The sequence below is a fragment of the Pelodiscus sinensis genome, chromosome 1, assembly GCF_052426305.1.
Source record: "Pelodiscus sinensis isolate ZL-2025 chromosome 1, ASM5242630v1, whole genome shotgun sequence".
Classification (NCBI taxonomy): Eukaryota; Metazoa; Chordata; order Testudines; family Trionychidae; genus Pelodiscus; species Pelodiscus sinensis.
This window is the reverse complement of record NC_143052.1, coordinates 177,460,368-177,480,652: the sequence shown is the minus strand read 5'-3', so window position 1 is coordinate 177,480,652 and position 20,285 is coordinate 177,460,368. Positions and strand designations below refer to the sequence as shown.

The 20,285-nt window shown below is 39.7% G+C and overlaps 1 protein-coding gene across 4 annotated transcripts in view; it reads right to left on the bottom strand.

The window, feature by feature from the left end:
- Window positions 1–20,285, bottom strand: part of USP25 (ubiquitin specific peptidase 25) — a 135,621-nt gene that overhangs the window by 33,860 nt on the left and 81,476 nt on the right. For all 4 annotated transcript variants that reach the window (XM_075909861.2, XM_075909871.2, XM_075909879.2 and 1 more), the window contains 8 exons: window positions 19,173–19,249; window positions 17,410–17,483; window positions 13,773–13,921; window positions 12,452–12,579; window positions 11,133–11,228; window positions 10,712–10,873; window positions 7,111–7,319; window positions 6,216–6,286 (listed from right to left, as the gene is read on the bottom strand). In XM_075909861.2, the coding sequence (XP_075765976.2) occupies window positions 6,216–6,286; window positions 7,111–7,319; window positions 10,712–10,873; window positions 11,133–11,228; window positions 12,452–12,579; window positions 13,773–13,921; window positions 17,410–17,483; window positions 19,173–19,249 (966 nt within the window). The remainder of the gene's footprint in view (window positions 1–6,215; window positions 6,287–7,110; window positions 7,320–10,711; window positions 10,874–11,132; window positions 11,229–12,451; window positions 12,580–13,772; window positions 13,922–17,409; window positions 17,484–19,172; window positions 19,250–20,285) is intronic.

Sequence of the window (20,285 nt, the reverse complement as noted above, 5' to 3'; positions counted from 1 at the left end):
CCACACCTCTCCACAGAAAAGTGCAGGCCTTAACCACTTTTCAAAATCTTGGAGTGGCCCCCCACCAAAAATTATTGTCCACCCGACTTAAATCCTACTCTTTATACTAAATAAATCACTTTCGTTTATTAATACTCCCAGTGTAAATAATGGTTACCTAGAGAGAACAACAGCTATGCATCTCTTTCATTCATAAAGGGAGCGAACTTCATGAGCCTGTGTTTTGTAAAACTTTAATGTCGAATAAGGCGGATTTATCTGGGGTTCTGGTCCCATTTGTGCTTTGTCAAGCTCCTCTGATTGAGCCTTCCCAGAGCGGAGCTGCCCTCAGTGTCTATTGCTCTGCTGTGGACTGTGAACCTAACTCTGCCATTGCTGGAGGAGACCAGAGGGCCTGATTCAGCAGGACAGGATAGTGAGGCACCCTAAATGGCAGGTAGGCAGGGCTCAGTGGTATGTCAGCACGCTGAGTGACAGTCTCAAGGGGATCTTTGTGACCCAACCGATCACACACACCATTAGTACCACAACAATCCAGTGCTTGGACGATATCAGCAAATGGGGAAACAAAGAATAATTCAAGCTGAACCCAAGCAAGACAGATTATGTTGGTGGAAAGAAAGCATTTTGAAATTGGAATCCATATTGCAGTATCCATTGGATGAAGGCATAAGCACATATGGTCAATGTCAATTCAGCTTTCAGTTCGAGAGACCCAACTCTCACACACACTAAGCTCCCATGTAGCAGCATCTACAAGTAATGCTTTCTACCACCTCTGTCTGTCTAGAAAATTTCGTCCCAGTCTGACGCCCAATGACTGGCCTCAGTTATGCATCTCCCATCTGGACTACAGCAATGAAACACATCTAAGCATAAAGACAATCTTTAGGAAACCCCATCTAGCAGAGAATACTGCAATATGTCTGTTCAGCGAACTCTCTTCCACTCTCTATGCTTCCATCCCATAAAGAATATTGGGGTCCAATTCAAGGGGGTCTGTCCATACCTTCAGGTCACTATGTCCTCAGACCAGGATATCTAAAAGATCACCTGAAGCTTCAAGATGAAGAGCACGTCTGACTACTTCGCTTAGGCAAGGCAGCTTTCTATAATAAAAGTCAAGCTCACCTATGCCGTAACTTTGTCAGGGGGAAGTCCAACTTTGTGGAATGAATTTCTATAGGAACAAAGGGCCATTACAAACTTACATTTCTAGTTTCTAAGGGCATGCATTCATACAAGAAGATTTGTCAATTAACTGTTGATAAATCCATTTATTTGGTCTTCCTGGTTAAAGTAGCAAGGCAAAGTAGGAAATCAGCTATAAATGACACACGATCATTTTGCTATGGCTCTACAGAGTACTGAAATTTCCCCATAGGATTGTTTCCCTTAATATGATGTTTCAGAAGCCTTATTTTTATATATTTAGAGTGCGTATTACAAAGTTCACGGGTTATTAAAACATAAAGCAAAACAAATACTAATGTTCCATCCTTCAAAACAAAATTGCTTATATGGACTCCAGTAATATCTCAAACATCAAACTATGACCTAAAAAGGAATCACTATAGCAACTGGAAGCTTACTATTAATAATATCAGATTGTTATGAAAGTGCTCTCACATCAGCAGTATTCTAAAAGAAAAACAAGAATGTCTTTATACTCCCATAACCCAGAGTCAAAAGTTGGAATTGGATTATCTATAAAGATCAGTCTCCTCCCAGCCTAGGGCAACCTCCAGGAATAGCAGGCTGAAGTGTTGTGGTGCAAGCTCCATTCCCAGAATACGATACCAGACTGGTTTGGTATCTGCACAGTCTCCAAGAAGCTGAAGTTCTAATTTTAAACCCTTTATGAACAGACCAGAGCTTTCAGATTAAGAAATGGGTGTAGTATCACTTCAGGTACCAAATGTGGCATCTGTATCATCTTTGGTTTATGGAATTATGTATTTCAAGGAAATAAAATGACACCTGGGCCCCAATATATTGGCTGAGTCATGGCTATAAGAATCTTTTTACTCTTTCACTTAATTATCGTTCTTACTTCTCTTAAATGTTTGTTGGCTAATACATTTTAGCTATCTAGAAGTAAATGAACCGGGCAGGTGTTTCTTCATATCACAGATCATTTGGAAATGTATTTGGATGTCTGAAAGCCTTCTTAGCAGAGAGACTAAGTGCCTTAAAACTAATTGCCGTTCAGCCTCAAAAATAATTGTTGCACCTAGCTGTGAGCTTTCAAATTACCAAATGTTACTACAAGAAGAACCTTTCTGGTCCAGCAACCTTGAGACCTAACCAGTCCTGAGCCAGTGAATGTGCCGGACCAGGGGAGGTCAATGCTGGCCCATCTGCTGCCACAGGCTGTGAGACTTCATACCTGACATGTTTCTCTTCCCCTCTCGCCCTGAATGCCCTCCCCCATTCTCTCTCTCTCTCTCTCTCTCTCTCTTGCCCTCTTCTCTCTTTCTCCCTGGTTTTTTTCCCATGTCACATTCCATGTATGGTCTGACTCACACTTCTTGTCTGTGATGGTGTGCTTTATCCCAGGGCATCCTGTTGATATCACCCAATCTTTTTTAAAACCAAAGAATGATTAAATTGGGAGCCCCTGTTAATATGGGACCTTTATCTTTTTCCTCCTCACATTTTCGAAAGTGTTATACCAACAAGATGCTTCTGGCAAGTGAGTATTCTTCTACTCTGAGCAATTCCTTGAAGACCAACTCTTGAACTATTGGCCTGTCCAAGCTCTCCCTTTACAACTAACACTATGCTCTGAACACTATGCTCTGAGACATATCAGTAATCACGTATCACAGCAAAGGCTACCAGAAGTAATTCATGCAAGTACTCAAAGGACTGTGTAAGATCAAATGAACTGAGATATCACTTGCACTACATACCCTATGATGTAAGTGTAGCCTATGATGTAAGTGTAGCTTATATCACATTTATGATATTTATGAAGTCTGGAATCCTGGGTATAGCCCAGGATTCTCTTACACTTACGGAAGAGTAGAAAATGAGGTTCCCCCAAGGCAGGGAAGCAAAGTAGAAAACGCTGCTAAAAACTTTAAAAAACAATTAAAAACTTACTAGCATAAAATAATTATACACAAACAGCAATAAAAGAAACTGAAAAATTTACAGATTGGAGAAACTGAAGGAAAGCTCTGGGCACAGGCGGTTCTGATCAATATTCCATCTAATCTTTTCCATCCACGTACAGATTTTTTCCACCCATGTGCAGAATGCATTTTTTTGTGCACTGAGACATGTGCAAATGCGCAACACCAGTAGCAACAAAAATCTTAGCTGTGGGCGTTCTGCTCATCAGCTGGTTGTCCGCAAAAGTGCACAGCTTACAAGGAACACTGGTTCTGATCCAGGCCATTTTAAGAAAGAACGTCATCATGCTGGCTGAAAGTTGAGGAAAGCAATGGCTCATTTAAAGACAATATTTGCAAGAATTCTCCAACTGAGTGCACGAAGCACATGAACACACAGTGGAATGCACACAGGAATAAGCATTTGAAGAGGAACAAGAGTTTTGGAAAATATATAAAGCCCTCCTGGCTTCTGGGTATTAACTAGGGGTTAGAAGGTAATTTGCTTTCAGGCAGGTTATTGCTGTATGATTTTTTTATACCTCTCTATGAAGCAGCAGGCATTGGTCATACTGTAAAACAGCTTCTGCACCTTGGTTGCTAATCTCCAACACACCACAAGAGAGCTACAGTAGGACTATCAGATAGATCCCATGCAGCACCCTTTCTCTTTTATAGCACCTTCTTATAAATTGTCTCAAACAAATGTTTATATCTTCTTTGATGATACAAAAGAAATGGACAGATAGTTCTTCATTTGTAGTCCCCGTCCCTCTCTTTGCTCTCCTAACCTTGGTGTATTTACCTTTAATTTGGTCTGTAAACTCTCTGGAATCTGGAGTGCAGTGAGCAGGGGTGGCCGCTCACTGATCCTGAGGAGGAAGAACCCTTCTCTGAGCCTGGGTGGGCTGAGAGGCAGCCTGCCTCTAAGTTCGTAGAGGCCTAGGGGTGGAGCAGGATGTATAAAAGCCCAGCCCAGGAGCACCGTAGGGTGGAGAGAGCAGAGGCCTGCGCTGAGTTCTCATGCTTAGGCCCTGGGGATCTGGTGGAGGTGGATAACTGAGCCAGGGCGCCCGGCCCAGGCACTGAAGAGGAGACTTTCTGTACCCTGTCTCCACATGAAGAGTACTCAGACCCTGTGAACCTGCTGCTGACCAGGAGTCAGGTACAGACTGAGGTAGGGTTGCCAGGTGTCCGGTATTGACCTGGACAATCTGGTATTTTCGCCTCCTGTCTGGTAAAAAAAAATAAAAATAAAAATTCAGAAAATACTGGACACCTAAAATGTCCAGTATTTTCTGGGTTTTTTTTCCCTACCAGGTCACAAAAATACCAGATACCTGGCAACCCTACGACACACTCAGCAGCTGGGCCCAGCCCCTGACTCCTCCACCCCTCCCAAATCCCCTGCTTACGTGGTTCTGCAGGGAAGCTCCCTTCTGGCTCGACCAAGAAAACAAGTCAGCGGCCAGCAAAAAGCCTAAAGACCTGAAGAAAGGGGAAGCAATGCCTTCCCTGGCTCTTAGGCTCAACCTCTCCTCTTCCTATCCGTATTCTCTCTCTGCATGCACTTAAAGGGGCCATGATGTTTTAATGCTGTTTTATTTTTTTATTCTTTTGCTTAACTCTTAGGGTCTTTTATTTTTTCCTGTCAACAACTTTGGTCTCTCTCCCTTTTTTCCCCCTCAACAGAATTTTCCCTTTCGAGTGGGGTTTTTTTGGGGGGCAGGAGGAGGAAGGGAGGAATGTTCGGTATTTTTGATTAAATCATCTGGCAACCCTAGATGGAGAGGGAGTTTGGAAGTGGCCCAGAGGAAGCAAACGATGGTCAGGGAGGCTTGATAGCCCTTTGACGTGTATAGGTGTGTTTCGGATCGGATTCCCTGCTAACCCCAGTGGCTGTCAAGGCTGCCACTACGAGGGTCCTGGGCCAGGATGCAGTGGAGTAGGGAGGGCCCACAGCCCCCCCTGCAACTCTACCTACTGGGTGGCAGTCTCCACCTCCCCACTTGTGCTGGGAACTGTTTGTTTGCCTGCGCCATCCTGAACCAGGGCCTAGGCTAACACTGAACCTGAGAACTGTTTGTTCGCCCACCCCAAACCAGGGCCTGAGCTGTTTTGACTGTGGACTGGCGCAAGCATTGCAACCTGCCCCGCACTCTGGTTTTCACCATCTTAAAGGGGCCAGACTAGTAGCTGTAGGCCTGATCATTAGTCAGGGGCCCAGGATTAAGTGAGACTGCTTATAGGAGACATTATGTTACATCTGTAACTTGCCACACACACTAACAAGTACAACTTTACTACCTAAAATCACACATTACAATACCACACATGAAAGGATGCTTATGTGCTTATGTGGATACAAAATTACTAAAAGAACCACTACTATATATCATGATGGCTTAGTATTGCTGATCACAGTACAAAACATATCACTTTATCAAGCTGTGTGCCCCAAGAAAATGGTTTAGCATGACAGTGAACAAACTGACTGATGCTTTATCAGGACAGAATTCAAGTAACTGTTGCTGAATATGGACTCCTTTTGATAGTTTCAAAGAAATAAGGGTTATTTAATTAAGCATTAAATAGAGTGAAATCCTGAGTTATGCTGTATGATTTTCAAAGTAAAATGCAGGAGAAATGAAAACGAAATATAAACATAAAGGAGATATGCTTCCTGTATTTTTATTCAAATATTCTTCCTCTTTCTAAAACGTCTTATCTTGATTGGAATACCTAATTTGACAGCCTAAGTAGCTTCTACTGTGCAATGCTAAAATTATAGCACAGCACAGAATCAACACAGCTGTACAGAATCAGAAGGTATTCTGGGTTTTGCTACAGATTTCTAGAATGAGTTTGGTTAAGTCACCTGGTTTCTAATGTCTGACTTCCCCACAAAAAAGATATTGCAGTATAATGGTTTATTTAATTTAGTGGTACTTAATTACGGTTGACAAAACTTTGTGATCTTTTGATTAAGAATCAACACATTATAGATTGCTCTTTTTTTTTTTAAAGCAAGAATTAAGGAAATGTCTTTCATTAAAATCATCAATTTTTGGGTTCTCTCGTGGATATTTTACTTACCTGGATCATTGATTTGTCAGAGTACATCAACTCAATTGTCCGATGTATTCTAGATATGCTTTCCTGCAAGTCTAAGGGAATAAGAAAAATAGTCATATCCTCCTATGCCATCACTATGGGTTTTCTATATCCTTCTTCAAATATGATACAGCATCTTTTTTTCTGACTTACATGGTCTAGGAAGGGACAAATATTTCTAATCTTATTTCAAAACTGATGTAAATCACTCACATCAGGCACTGACATTTCTCAGTTCTTAATGTAAATCCCTCAATTCAAGAAATGGTGAAGTTTGCTCCCCATGAGTTATCAGGTACTTTCAATGGGTAAGGAAGTGGCTCCACTTTGTTACTGTCTTTGTCTAAACAATTAGTGCCCTTCCTTGTGCTCCACACCAAAGCAGCAGTCAATACATTCTCCCAGATTAAGGCGTGGCAACTATACGTAGCTTTTGCAAAGAAACTTTCTGCACGCTCTTGAAAGAGCCCAGATTGTGCACCTTTTGGGGTGCACAATCTGGCATAACTCCTTAAACTGCCTGTTACACTGACAACTACAGGATAATGATGAAAAATGTTAGCAGTGCAAGTACCATTTTTCTTTCCTCCTCCCTTTCCAAATCACACAGCACAACAATGCTTGAATATGGTACAAACCCAACTCCAATGGAAAAAGGCAAGGTTTTGGACCAGAAATGAATGCTTTACCATTTGAGACACAATGATATTTTTGTTAGTACTAGATTTCTCCTTCATCTGTCTGTTGAAGGCAAATGTAAGTCCAAAAAAATTTGTGAAAAATTATTTAAGTCAGGCAGATATTTTTCCCCCTATTACCAAAACATTTTTAATAATCCTTTTCAAAACCAACTGTAATCTGTGCTTTCTCACTGTACCTCTAGTGTCATTTTCTACTTCAGTCCTCCAACGATGTAAACAGCCTTCTAACACTGAAAGCTCTTCTTCAGTTATGTGTCTTGGTGCCGGATGCATTGGCAAATCTGGAGGAATTCTGGATTGTGTAAATGGTTTGTGTATTACTGATCTTTGTACAGGTGATGTGCTTGGTATCTCTGAAGATGAAGGCCCCTGTTGCTCTGTTGTGCTGCATTTGTTTAAAATATGAAACAAGACATCAAACTCCCTATACACAAACTATAAACTAAAGAAACTGACTTCACAGATACTTGGAACTAAAATATAAACCAACCAATCCCTCGTATGTTTTGTTCTTCTTAATATGAGCCAATTTAAACACTTTAAAGCTAACAGTTATCAAGTTAAAGCAATGCCGTCCAGAGAATAAATATGAAATGGAATCACCATACAACTTCTTATATTGTCATAGAATGCCATATGGCAATCACATTTACAAGAGAGAGAATCACAGTTAAATCTTTCAGGTCAGAATTTACTTTATTGAAAACTGATCAGAATTTCTCCACAGTATTACAAAACTGCTTAAGTAATCCAAGTGTTTCTAAGCATAAACTACTCATCTCAGAGAAAAAAATATTAGATACATGGTTTCATCAAGGCAATTTTTTCCGAATGTAAATTAATATTACAAAATGTAACTACTGGTTTTCTAACACCTTGTGCACAGTAGATCTTTTCTTCAGTTTTCCACCATTGCTATAGCTGTTATTCATCCACAATGGGAGCACTTGTGACCACAAGCTACTGGCATTTCAGAGCTCCTCTGAGAAGGGTAAACATCTGCATTAACACTGCCATTAATTGTAGGGAAATTCTGCACCACTGTTCACACACAGAATTCATGTTCCCCACAGATTCCACTGCCCCCCAACAGAATATTGCTGCAGCTATATCTTTCATTCCACAATGGCTGCTGTGGTACCTGATGAGAGGGCAGCCAGCTCAGTGTCTGAGCAGCTAGCTGCAAAGAGGAAAGTAGCAGAGGCTGTTTTCCTCCCAGTGACCTACCCACAGAATATGGGGGAAGGGTCAATGGACAGAAAAGGACACACAGGGTTGTTGATGGTGTTACACAAACTGAGGTTCAGAAGGACTAGTGATGGAGGGACAGACTGGGGCAGGAGCACAGGGACTAGTGGGCTGACAGCATTGAGCCAGGGGCTGAATGGCAATGAGGATGAAGGCCTCAAAAGACGGGGTGAAATGAGTGGCTGAGAAGAGGTGCAGGGACACATAGGAACAGGAGCTGATGTGCCTGACAAAGGGAGAAGCTAGGATCAGCTACAGTCTGCATTGGTCATTGGTAAAGCTCCCCAATGCGTTAACAATCCCTCTCTCCCAAAAAACTGTTCAGTGCTGTCTCCCCAAGCCTTTGCACTGCTTCTGAGAAGGGTTGAAATACAGTTCTTTTTTGTAGTTTAAATTAATTATTACTCCCAAGTTCTGTATTAATATGACTAATAAGGAATCAATTTGTCAAAAAGCATTCCTGAATCTTTTTTGTTGTGTGCATTGTTAGACATATGTACTGACAGGTATTCTGAAATAAATTACCAAAATAACTGAAATTAGTGTGATTACACTGTTATTTTGAAAAGTAAGACATGCAAAATGCTGCAGAATTTTAAAATATTGTGGACAATATTTTGAATTTTCCAGCTCAGAGTTCCCCCTGGAGTAACTATCACTATTGCCATGGGCAGCAATGGTGGAAAATTAAGGAAAAAAAAACCTAGTATATAACTAGTCCCAAAGATCACTTTTGCCCTTGTGCCTCCCCATTTTGGCATCAGCTAAAAGGCTTATGACTCATTTTTAGATCAGTACAGATGACAGAGCTCATATTTGCTCACCTTCATGGCAAAACACTTTTCTATTTACTTGGGATTATGCCTCCTGAGGCTACCGAAGGAAGACTGGAGTCTCTTGTGATTTGGAGAATTCAGGGAATACTTCTAGCTGATATTATGTTAATGTACATATTTCCACTATAGGCCTAAAAGTCACAATACTCACATCTCACTACAGGCAGTCCCCGGGTTACATGGACCCGACTTACATCGGATCCCTACTTACAAACAGGGTGAGGCAACCCCGCACTAGCTGCTTCCCCCCAGCAGACCAGGGAGACGTGAAGCTAGCGCCCTCCCCCCCCAGCAGACCAGGGAGATGCGGAGCGGCTTTTCTCAGCAGACACCTCAGCTTGAGAATAAAGGACTGAGGGAAGTGAGGTGTGGGAGAATAAAACTGAGCTCTGGAGAAATGTTTGGCTAGAGTTTCCCCTACAATATGTACCAGTTCCGACTTACATACAAATTCAACTTAAGAACAAACCTACAGTCCCTATCTTGTATGTAACCCGGGGACTGCCTGTATATCAATTCAGAACAAAACACAATTTTCAACAGCAAAGCACTTGCTGGAGTGTAATTTAGGCTACCCCTCTGAGGCTTTTGGCAAACAGTGTTACCTTGCTAAAGAATGTGCAACTGTTTTATTAATAGGAAGTTTCTACATGCAGGATGATCACAAAAGTACCAGCAAATAACTTAAAAAAAAAGAAAAAGCCTTAGATCCATTTACTTTGGTAGGGATACTTGCAATGTTCACAATACAATGTTTAATTGGTTTGCTGGATACTATCCCAATAAATAAGTTGGTATAAAAAACTGCTTCATCATCACAATGTTCACAATGCCACGTTCAAACCTAATTTACAAATCTTTCAACTCCATTTACTTCAATGGGGTGTAGATAAGGGCAGAATTTTACCTTTGTCCATATCGCATTCCAACTTTTATAAAGCAATATAAAAAAGCAAAGCCTATGTAAATGAATTTATCATGATCAAAGAATAATTTTAAGTAGTAAAGCACAACAAGAGAAGATAGCATACAACTGAGATTTTGAAATGCATATCATTGCTGGAATAAAGCAACACTTAAGGCATGTGCAAGAGCAAAATTCTGGGATTCTTATAATGTATTTTTCCAGTGATGTATAATTTATCCACCTACAAATTCTTGTATCCATTTTAGAATTGCAATTGTTACTCTTAATACACTGTTTATAACGTTTCAATTTTTAGGAAAGTTTTGGTTTTACAACTAGACATATTAACAAAACAGATAAGCTCACAGTTTTCCAAAATTCTATCACTAAGATAAATTTTTCTTACAATTGACAATATACAATATGGCCTCTGGCTTTTATTTAAAATTGACAAATCTCCACTAAAACAATATCTGAGAAGAGGTTCTTATAATAAATAACAAAAATACTCCATATTTTATATTACTGAAAAATGTTAATGGGTAGAAGCAGCAAATCCTACGTCTTCCCATATTAGTTGGGAGGTTTGGCTTTTAAGAGAGTCACTTTTACTATTATTGATCAACGATACTGTTTATTTTTTTAATACAACACTCATCTGCTCCTAGTCCTAACTCATACTGGAGGAACACACAATTCATTAAAAGCGATCCACAAATGACCTAAAAAGAAAAACTTAAAACCAGAAACACCAAACACAGGACACAAACGAGGTCTCATTTTTACCTTGGTATTGTCTGTGTTGTTACATTACCACTAGGGGGAGCAGTAGCATCAATATCATCAATCGGAGAAGTGCACACAGGTTTACTTGATGCAAACTCCAATGCATACTGTAGGACATCTACCAAGGGGAATCGTTTAGGACCAGAACCATAGCTTAAATATCTGTTAACCATAGAAATATATAAATACCATGACACACAAACAAAATGGAATTTTTGGCAAACAGTAAAATAAAGTAAAATAAACCTGTCATAATAAATGAAATGCATTTAATTAACTCTTACTTAAATAAATCTTCCACAAAAATGCATGGGAAACTTTGCAACACTTAGTTATATATAAAAGAACGAATTATTCTGTTCTGTACAGTCTACAATTCAATGCCATTTGTACTTATGCTTGGAAAAATCATCTATAGTACCGTTCTAATCTTTGCTGTAACACTGTGAGATACTCTTTAAGTCTCTTGATCTCATCCCGTTTAATTCTTGTAATTTCTCTGTTTTTGTGCATGTATCTGTCAAGACAAAATGGTAGACAAGGAGTCACCACTCTGCATTTCAGTAGTGATGCTGAATTCTTAACTTGCACACACATTCACTGTCAAGGACTAAGTTTCATTCAATAAATCATTTTTCTTCCTTTCATGATGCATTAAAAACCCATACATAACAGAAAAGACTAATTATAAGGCCATGTCTACACTATGAGCACTACAACAGTATAGCCACAAGCAGCTACTCTCATGTAACACTGTAGCATAGAGCCTTCCTGCCCCTTCAGAAGGGTTCCCTCCCCCAATACTGTAGCTAATTTATCTCCTTAAGCAACCGTAGGTAGAACAATTCATGCCTCAGCCTAACCATGTGGCTTCTGGAGGTGGAGGAGTGTCCAATCAGATGAACCACAACATACAGGAGTGTTAATTTTCAGCCTTAAGAGAGCCTATATCCACTTAAATTAAGCACAGACTAGGCCCAAGACATTTACCTTTGTCCATTATTCATCAGAGGTATAATTTGAATTTCATTTTGACATGAATTACTTCTACAAAATACAAATTTATGCTAATCTTTGGCATTGTATTTAACATAATAAAACGTTCAGAAAAGTCTAATTTCCAAGCTACAAAACTCTGCCCGGACAACAAACACACACATGTTATTATAACTACTTCTCAACATGCTTTGAGACAGTTGTGAGAAACAGAGTTTTAGTTGAGTCCACATAGCAACGCTTCCTCATGAAAATTGTCTGTCCTCACAAACACAAAGTTGGTTTGCACAATGTCAGCAGCAGCTAACAGTGTTCCCCTCGCCACATAAACTCACCCTGTAACCTATAAGAGCACCCATTTTCAGCAGGGTAGACTTAACCCTCAAGTGCCCTTAATTGGCACAACAGTCTGTGCCGTAAGGTATTATACGTGTACTAGTTAAACACAGTAGAAAAAGTATTTGCAATTCTGTGGATAACACTTTCAGAATAACCATTTAGCTAAGTTATATACGGGTCAAAAGCAGTAGAATAGGGGAAGTTATTAATGAATAGCAGCATACCTACAAGTTTTGTAATTTACATGAATCCAAAAAATGATCATTACAAGACATTAACACTTAAGATATTCTCTCTAAAATGTGATCACAAGTGATTTAACCCAGTATAAAAAGAACTGGCAGTTGAATATGATTTATATTTATAAACATGCTTTAAGATCCTGCTGACTACATTATACTGTACCTGTCCAGATATAAAATTGGAGGAAATTCTAATTTGTTGTGGATCTTCTCTGGCCTTCCCAAAGCCTGATTAAACTCAAATCTTGAGAGCTCAAAAGTTAAGACAGGAGGCAGTTCAGTGAACCAATGCTGAACAAACAGACAGAACAAAACAAACACACAGTAAATTCTTTTCAAACATACTGCATTTATTATATGGTTACAAAGATGCTTCCAACATTGTGGGTAAAAAATATTATTTTGACAATGGATCAGTGTTGACTTTCTATAATCTCCATCTTTCAACTTTACTTGAAAGGAAATTAAATGTTTTTACTCAAACTACAGATCATTAGAGCCCAATTATTACCAAAAAGAAAATTCCAGAACTTGCACGTTTACCAAAAAAACAAAAACAAAATAACCCACATTTTAATATCCCAAGTGTTGACTTTTGTCTTTTAAAAAAATATCTTAGGTCAGAGTTAAGTTCTATTAACAGACTGCAAACAGGCTAGTTCCAGACTAGACAGATATGCAGTCAGTATGTAGTGTGACTCTTCGGAAGGGGATAAGTTGTCAGAAGAAAGTGTCAACAACACCTGGAACAGTTCGCATTTTTAAAATTGTACTATGAACAACATTGTGCATTTGTATCACCTTTCTGTCAAATTCAGGTCATAATAGTTACTTGCAAAATGTCAGCTCATTATGTTATACAGGATCTTAAAGTCTGAAGAGGCAAACAGTAAGGCAACCAAAACTACTGCCTGCACAGTCAGAGAGAATACAGCCCAGTATAGCCTTTGATCCTCTCTCTGACAATTTGCCAATGAGGATAATCAACTATGACAAGGCAGGGTAATGCAAATGAGCACTGTGTTCCAGACTCTGCCACCTTCCCCACTACAGCTGTCTTCCCGGCAACTGTGTGCAAGCAAAAGCAGGGCAGTGACACAAAGAGTGATGGTAACGTAACCCTCATTGTCAGCTTAGAAATAAAAAGATGGATCGATAAATCAGCAGTGGGAAATCTCCAGCCACATTGTTTAGACACAATGTTCACTCAGGGCTACACTACTTAAGAGGATGCTGACACAGCATTTTTGCACCAGCACACACCTCTCCAAAGCCTGGCGCTGAATTGACGCCTTTTATTTGATCTGTCGGGTGAGAAGTAGCCATTTGCACTCTACACAATTATTGCATACTACACAGGCATGTATTAGGGATGGCACAGTGCTGTGTGGGAATTTACAATCTTGGTTAATAATCTTGCTCTAGATTTACATCATCATAGAAAAGCACTATTAGCTCTGACAGAAACCAAACATTTAACTCACCTCCTGGCCAGACTTCCCAGAATTTTCTGAATGTAAAGATTCAATCTCCCCTTCAATCATGGCAGCTTCTAGGCACTCGTGCAAATCTTTAAAGCCATTAACCTGCAGTGGGTACTGGCCGAACATTTCTGTGTTTTCAAATTTCTTACCTTACCAGGAGAGAGGTATTGACAATTAAGTTCTATCCAAAACCATTCATTATTTAAGCTTCTAGTCATAGTGTGTTGGAGTTATAGAATAAAAAATGCAGGGCTTTAAGGAGCCTATAGAGATCATCAAGTCCAAACTCCTATGCTGAGGCAGGACCAAGAAACCTAGAACATACCTGGTAGGTGTTTGTCTACCTAGTTTAAAAAAACCCAATGAGGAGGATCCCAGGGACTTTTTCTAGAGTCAACTACCCCAACAGATTTTTTCCCCCCCTAATAACTAACCTAAATCGCCCTTGCTGTAGGTTAAGCCCATTACTTTATTGCCTTCAATGGACATGGAGAACAATTGATCACCATCCCCAGGATTCCACCTCTTCAAGTATTTGAGAAATGGTATCAGATATCCCCTCAGTCCTCTTTTCACAAGACTAAACATATTTTAATTGACCCCCTCCAATTTGTGCACATCATTCCTGAAGTGTGTCACCTAGAACTAAAGACTGCTGAAACCTTTCCAGCACTGAGGAGAGCAGCACAGTTACTTCCTGCACCTTACATATATTTCTGATAATATACCTGCAGCTGAATCATTGTTGACTCACATTCAATATGTGATCCACTATAACCCTTAGATCAGTGGTCTCCAACCTTTTTACACTCAAGATTACTTTTTAAGTCTCAGAACAGGCGAAGATCTACCGCCCAGCCCCATCCTTGAAGCCCTGCCCTCTCTATTCTCCTCTCCATCACTTGCTATCCTCAGCCCTTATACACTCTGTTAAACAGTTTATTTTAATTTTATATATTGCATAATTTAAAAATTACATATTTATAGTTATGAAATAAATGGTCTGTTTTTAATTCATGCTATTTAAATGTCAAATGAAGCATTTACAATTATACATTTTGTTCTCTGCTATTTTGTAAATCTAAAATCAAGTATTGATAAATATATATTTTTTTCTTCCAATAACAAAGTCTCAGTGTGACACCTGTGACTGAACAGTATCTGTCAGTGTCTTGAAGTCTGGGTTGTAGTCTGAGATTGCTAGTCGTATACAGTCCATCAGATGGGCATCTGTGATCCTGCGCTCAGCCTGGGAAGCTTGCTCCAGCACAGCTGCAGCTAGATGCAGCCTCCCTGGGCTGAGCGCAGGGCAGCCGGGCTGGAGGGAAGAGAAGTGGCTGCCCGGCCAGCTGGCCATGGCGCTCAGCCAGGATGCACCAAGCTCCACGTGGGTAGGTGCAGAGGAGAAGCTGCCGATCAGCTGGAGCGCGGGGCAGCCGCTTTCAGCTGAAAGCCACAGTCAGCTGGCTGGGGTGTTTCAGCCCTCCCAACCTCCCAGCTCCCACCATTCCTCGCAGCTACTCACCTGTGTTGTTGCTCGGTGAGTAGCTGCTCCTCACATGAGGAAATCTAATGTAAATGTACTGCACAGGCTCGCAGTTCAGAGAGGGCTCAAGAGCTACTCTTAGAGCCCCTGAGATCTACCGGTAGATTGCGATCTACTGGTTGGTGACCATGGCCTTAGATACTTCCCAGCAGCACTACTTCCCTGCCAAGTATTTCCCAATTTGTTAGTAGCACATTTGATTTTTCTTTTCTAAGTACTTAGTACTGGGCATTATTGAATTTCATCTTGCAGAATGTAGACCAACTGTCTAATTTTTCAAGGTAGATTTGAATTTCAATCCTGTCCTCCACAATGCCTAAAACTTGGTCCAGCTCAGTGTCATTTGCAATTAATGCATCCCTGTTTTCACATAGTACACAGCACTGTCATGGTTTTGGTACAAAATTTGCCTTGTAAAATATCATCTGAAAATAATAACTGCTGGTCAATAATATTGTGCTGAAAAGTATGTAGCGATATTATATGCAAAGTTATGAACATAAGTTATGACTGAAATGCATTCTTGAAGACAAAAGACATGGAGATGCATCTAATCAAGGGTCACTGAAGTTGACTGGCAATAACTATAGGTTGGACCTTCCTGCTCCAGCAGCCTTGGGATCTGACTGGTTCTGGATGAAGTATTTTGTCAGACCAAGGGAGATCATATATGGATCCCTGCCACCAGGCCCTGGGGCCAGCCACTAGCTTCCTACCTGACTCCACACCTCCTGCTGATCCCGCTGCTCTGCGGACTCACTGGACAGCTATTACTGCTGTGGCTCTGCCAGACAGCCCAACACTGGGGCTGGGTCTTCCTAGGCAGCTATGTGTGATAGGGATGCAAGCGACTAGTTGACTATACAATAAGCATAAGCTAATCGGACTGTTGGGTTGTGGGCCAGATCTGGCACGTGGAGGTTGTCTAGCCCAACGCTGCTCTAGAAGAAAAATTATCTGGACAGCGTACTATTGTAGCTCAATATTTTGCTCCTCAACCACTAAAATCTAATCATATTTGAGTTCATACATATATGCTACTTAAACAAGTAGTTTTACTTATTGATACAGCACTGTAGATGTGCACTGCATTTACAGGTAAATAATGTCTTGAACCAGGAAACGAATTCAACAGTTCTTACTTACTTGCATAGCCACAGAGTCAATTGGAACTACTAACAGGATAAAGAACTACTGGCATCAATATGTTTTGCAGAATTAGGCCATAAAATGAAGATAAGCTAAGACTTGTGCTCTGACAATGTCAAGATAAATTATATAATTCTGAAAAGACATCCAACTACGGAGATAGGTAAAGTAATAATAAGTAACACAACAAAAGAAGAGAATAATTTTATTTTGTATGTATTTATTTAGGCATTCTTGTAATGACAAACAAAGTATCATGATTCATGATCCATTCCTTTCCTTCTACTCCTTTGGTTTTGTAACCTTGCTCTGTTCAGATGCAGAAATCAGGAGAGCTGGAACATTAGCTCAAAGTAATGAGTTTGGAGGATGGATTTCAAGAAGCACAGTGATACAGAAAGACATAGGAGGGAGGATGTTCCAGGTACAGATACAATCTAGAAATCACTTTAAATTCTGTTGAAATGTTTTTCAGAATGATTTCTGTACAAATGGAACATCATCATCTTTAAAATAATAGAAATTTTAAACTGCTAAACATTCCATAAAGAGAACAGCTCACAGTAAACACACAAAGGAACAGGACTGTCTATAATAGCCTACTAGGAAATATTTGCCCAAAAAACCTCCACCACCTTCATGTGTCAGTTCTCAGGGGAGTTTATACTCAACTCTACCTAAATTGTGCTGTACCAGAACATGCATTCAACTCTACTGGAAATTATCTGAAGTCTTTTTTAGTGCATTAGTTTAAAAAAAATTATCCATGTCCTTGTTTTTTCTAGGAAAAAATTGGTCGCAGTTATAGTACATATCTTTAAAAAGTAGTGTGTGGAGCAAAGCATCATTTAGAAATGCATACAATTATACAGTTCATTTGTTGAACTACACGTGTTTACATATCAACTGACATCTTTTCCAGTTCAAATATAAAATGAATACCTTCAAGTACACCCACTGCTAGAAATCTTCCATAGAACAACTCTACCATCGGGTTCTTTGGCTTTTCTCCATCCCTAGAAAATATGAAATATGTAACTAAGACCATAAACTGACAGTTTCAAAACATAGCAAGCATTTGCATTTACTACATACATATGATAAGAGTTGCATAATTCATTTTTAATTATTGTAAATAGTCAAATTTTGTATTTTCACCTGCTCAGGGTAATATAAGGATTTATGTATTCACAATGGTGAAGTGTATTAACAAAATAAGTGTACAGGTTGAGCCTCTTTAGTCTGGCATCCTCAGGACCTTACTGGTTTCTTAGGCTATGTCTACACTGCAGCATCTTTTGAGCGTGCCCGTTATTTCAAAATATAATGGGCTTGCTATTCTGACATCCCTGTAAACCTCATTCCATGAGGAGTAGGGGACATTTCCTTAAGCGATTTATTTTGAAATAAGTGCTGTGTAGACAGCGCCAAATTTCAAAATAAGTTATTTTGAAATTGACTTAAAATGAACTATGCTATTTGCATAGTTCAAATTCTATAGCTTATTTCAAGCTACGGGTGCAGTGTAGATGCACCCTTACAAGACACTTAGTGGTAAATTAGAGCTAAGTAACAACACAAACACTGAGAGCCAGGCCTGGTGGCTGTAAACAAACTTTATGGGACTGCAGGAAAATTGGCTACACCATGGTAAGTGGGCATCTGGTGAACTAAAATCATGCCAGACTTTGGGTGTTGCCAGAACAGAGATTCAACCTGTATTTTATTCTGTGAAGTTCCATGTGTATCTAAACTCAGAACTGGAGTCAATATACAAGATTACTAGTACACATCCATAACAATATTCCCTCCACCACCTTCCTAAATTATTTAATTGTTCAAAAGAATGTACAGATGCTCATTGACAGTGAATAATTATTTTTTGTAAGAATAAATTAGACATTTCTGAAGTATTTAAACTACTCTATTTAAAAATAATTTTTCTTTAAAAAGAAAATTCAACTGATGAATTTTAATTCTTTAATATTTTGCTATTTTCCTACTGAATTCTCTGTTTCCTAAAATGAAAAAAATAAGATAGCTAAAATAAATAAAGTTTAAATAAATATATAAATCTTATTGACAGTTCCTAGAAGGAACTATCTAAATCAGGAAAAATCAACTTCCTATACTTCAGTTAAAAGCTATCTGTCCCAGCAACAAGATATGTGGTTTTTTTTACAAAGAAGGGAACGGAGCAGTACTAACAAGAAATCAAATAAGCCCTAAAGTTAAAGTCAGATTCAATTGTCATTGAGTTCAACAGAAGCCTTTTCACTGGGAACTGGACTGGGCTGTAACAGTAGTTAGAACAAGAAAATTCTCATTGACATTTAATGTTCACTGATTCTTTTATCCACCCTAACAATTTACATTCCCTAAAATAGCCAATTTGCATCTATGCCTGAACGATAAAAATGTTCAATGCAAAGATGAACAATGCTTCTGAACAGGATTAGAGAACAAGTGATAAAAATTCCTGAGTCATAACTTACAACAGTTACTACTATCCGAGCTGCACTTATTATTTCTTTCGGTGTAGACAGGATCCAAGTTACCTCCTTTTTAAATATTCATTTTCATAATATGGACCACTAGTTGATGGACAGGACAGAGGAATCAGCTGTCTTTTAAAAATCACTTTAAACGTTCTTTAGGATAGAAATTATATGAAGGTACACTTTTGCACATTAAAAATCCTTTACCTCTCCTCTTCAGCTTTAATTTGGAAGGCATCTTCTAACCAGTCTAGTAGTTTATGAGTGAATTCACTCACATCTTGCTGTTAAGAAAACAAACAATTACATAATTATGTGTGTGTTCTTGAATGCTAAGTACAGCATAGTGGCATCCACACTGACAAGGAGTCCAAAATTGAAGTGTTCCAAGGCCATGCTACAACAGTTTTCTAGTCTTGCCTTGGCAGACCTCATGCACCTAAGTGTTCCAATATATCTCTAAGTCCTTTGATCCATGGCATGTGACAACTGATGCGATCCACAAGAACACTGAACCTAAGCAAATGATTTAGCTAAGTCCATATCAACAAAATGATAGATTTAAGTAGAAACAAACAGTAAAATAGCATCTATGATTTAAACCAAACAAAACAACGCATCTAAACTCGCCAAAAGAATAAATATCTAGCCTCTTCCCCCTAATCTAGGGAACCAGTATGCCAACCACAATAAATGAGATGTGCTGAAGAGTCTAGTATGGCACTGTGCAGAACAGGACTACTCAACACTCAGCCCACGGGCCACATGCAGCCCACGGCCCATTTGTTTGCGGCCCACGGTGCAGTTTGGGTTTATGCAGGGCTCAACATGCAGCCCACATGTGGGATCCTTTGAACATGATCTCCACTGGGAACATGCTCCTCAACGGCGAGGCGTCTCTCAGGCGGGATGAGCACTGAAAAATGCAAGTGGACAGGCTTGCTGGAACAGATGGGTATAGGGCGTCAGCATTTCTAGCCCCTCCCATGGAAGAGGTGCTGGGAGCTCCGAGGCATTGTCTGAAAGAAGCTCTTTGCATATATTTCCATGTATATGCAACTACACTTTAATTGTGGCCCTCGGCATGTGCTCTGAGTATCATTGTAGCCCGTGGGCTCCCAAAGTTGAGTAGCTCTGGTGTAGAGAGACCTGAAGTGTGACCAATATCCCGTGGGTCCCGCAGAACCCACTGCTATAATAGCGGAAGGAGGTAGGATTACATATCGTGGGATTAAAAAGAGTCCCACTCAGAGCTCTAATCCACTTCCCATTAACTCCATTTAACTTCTGAATCTTACAGAGACTGGAACTCAAGAATAT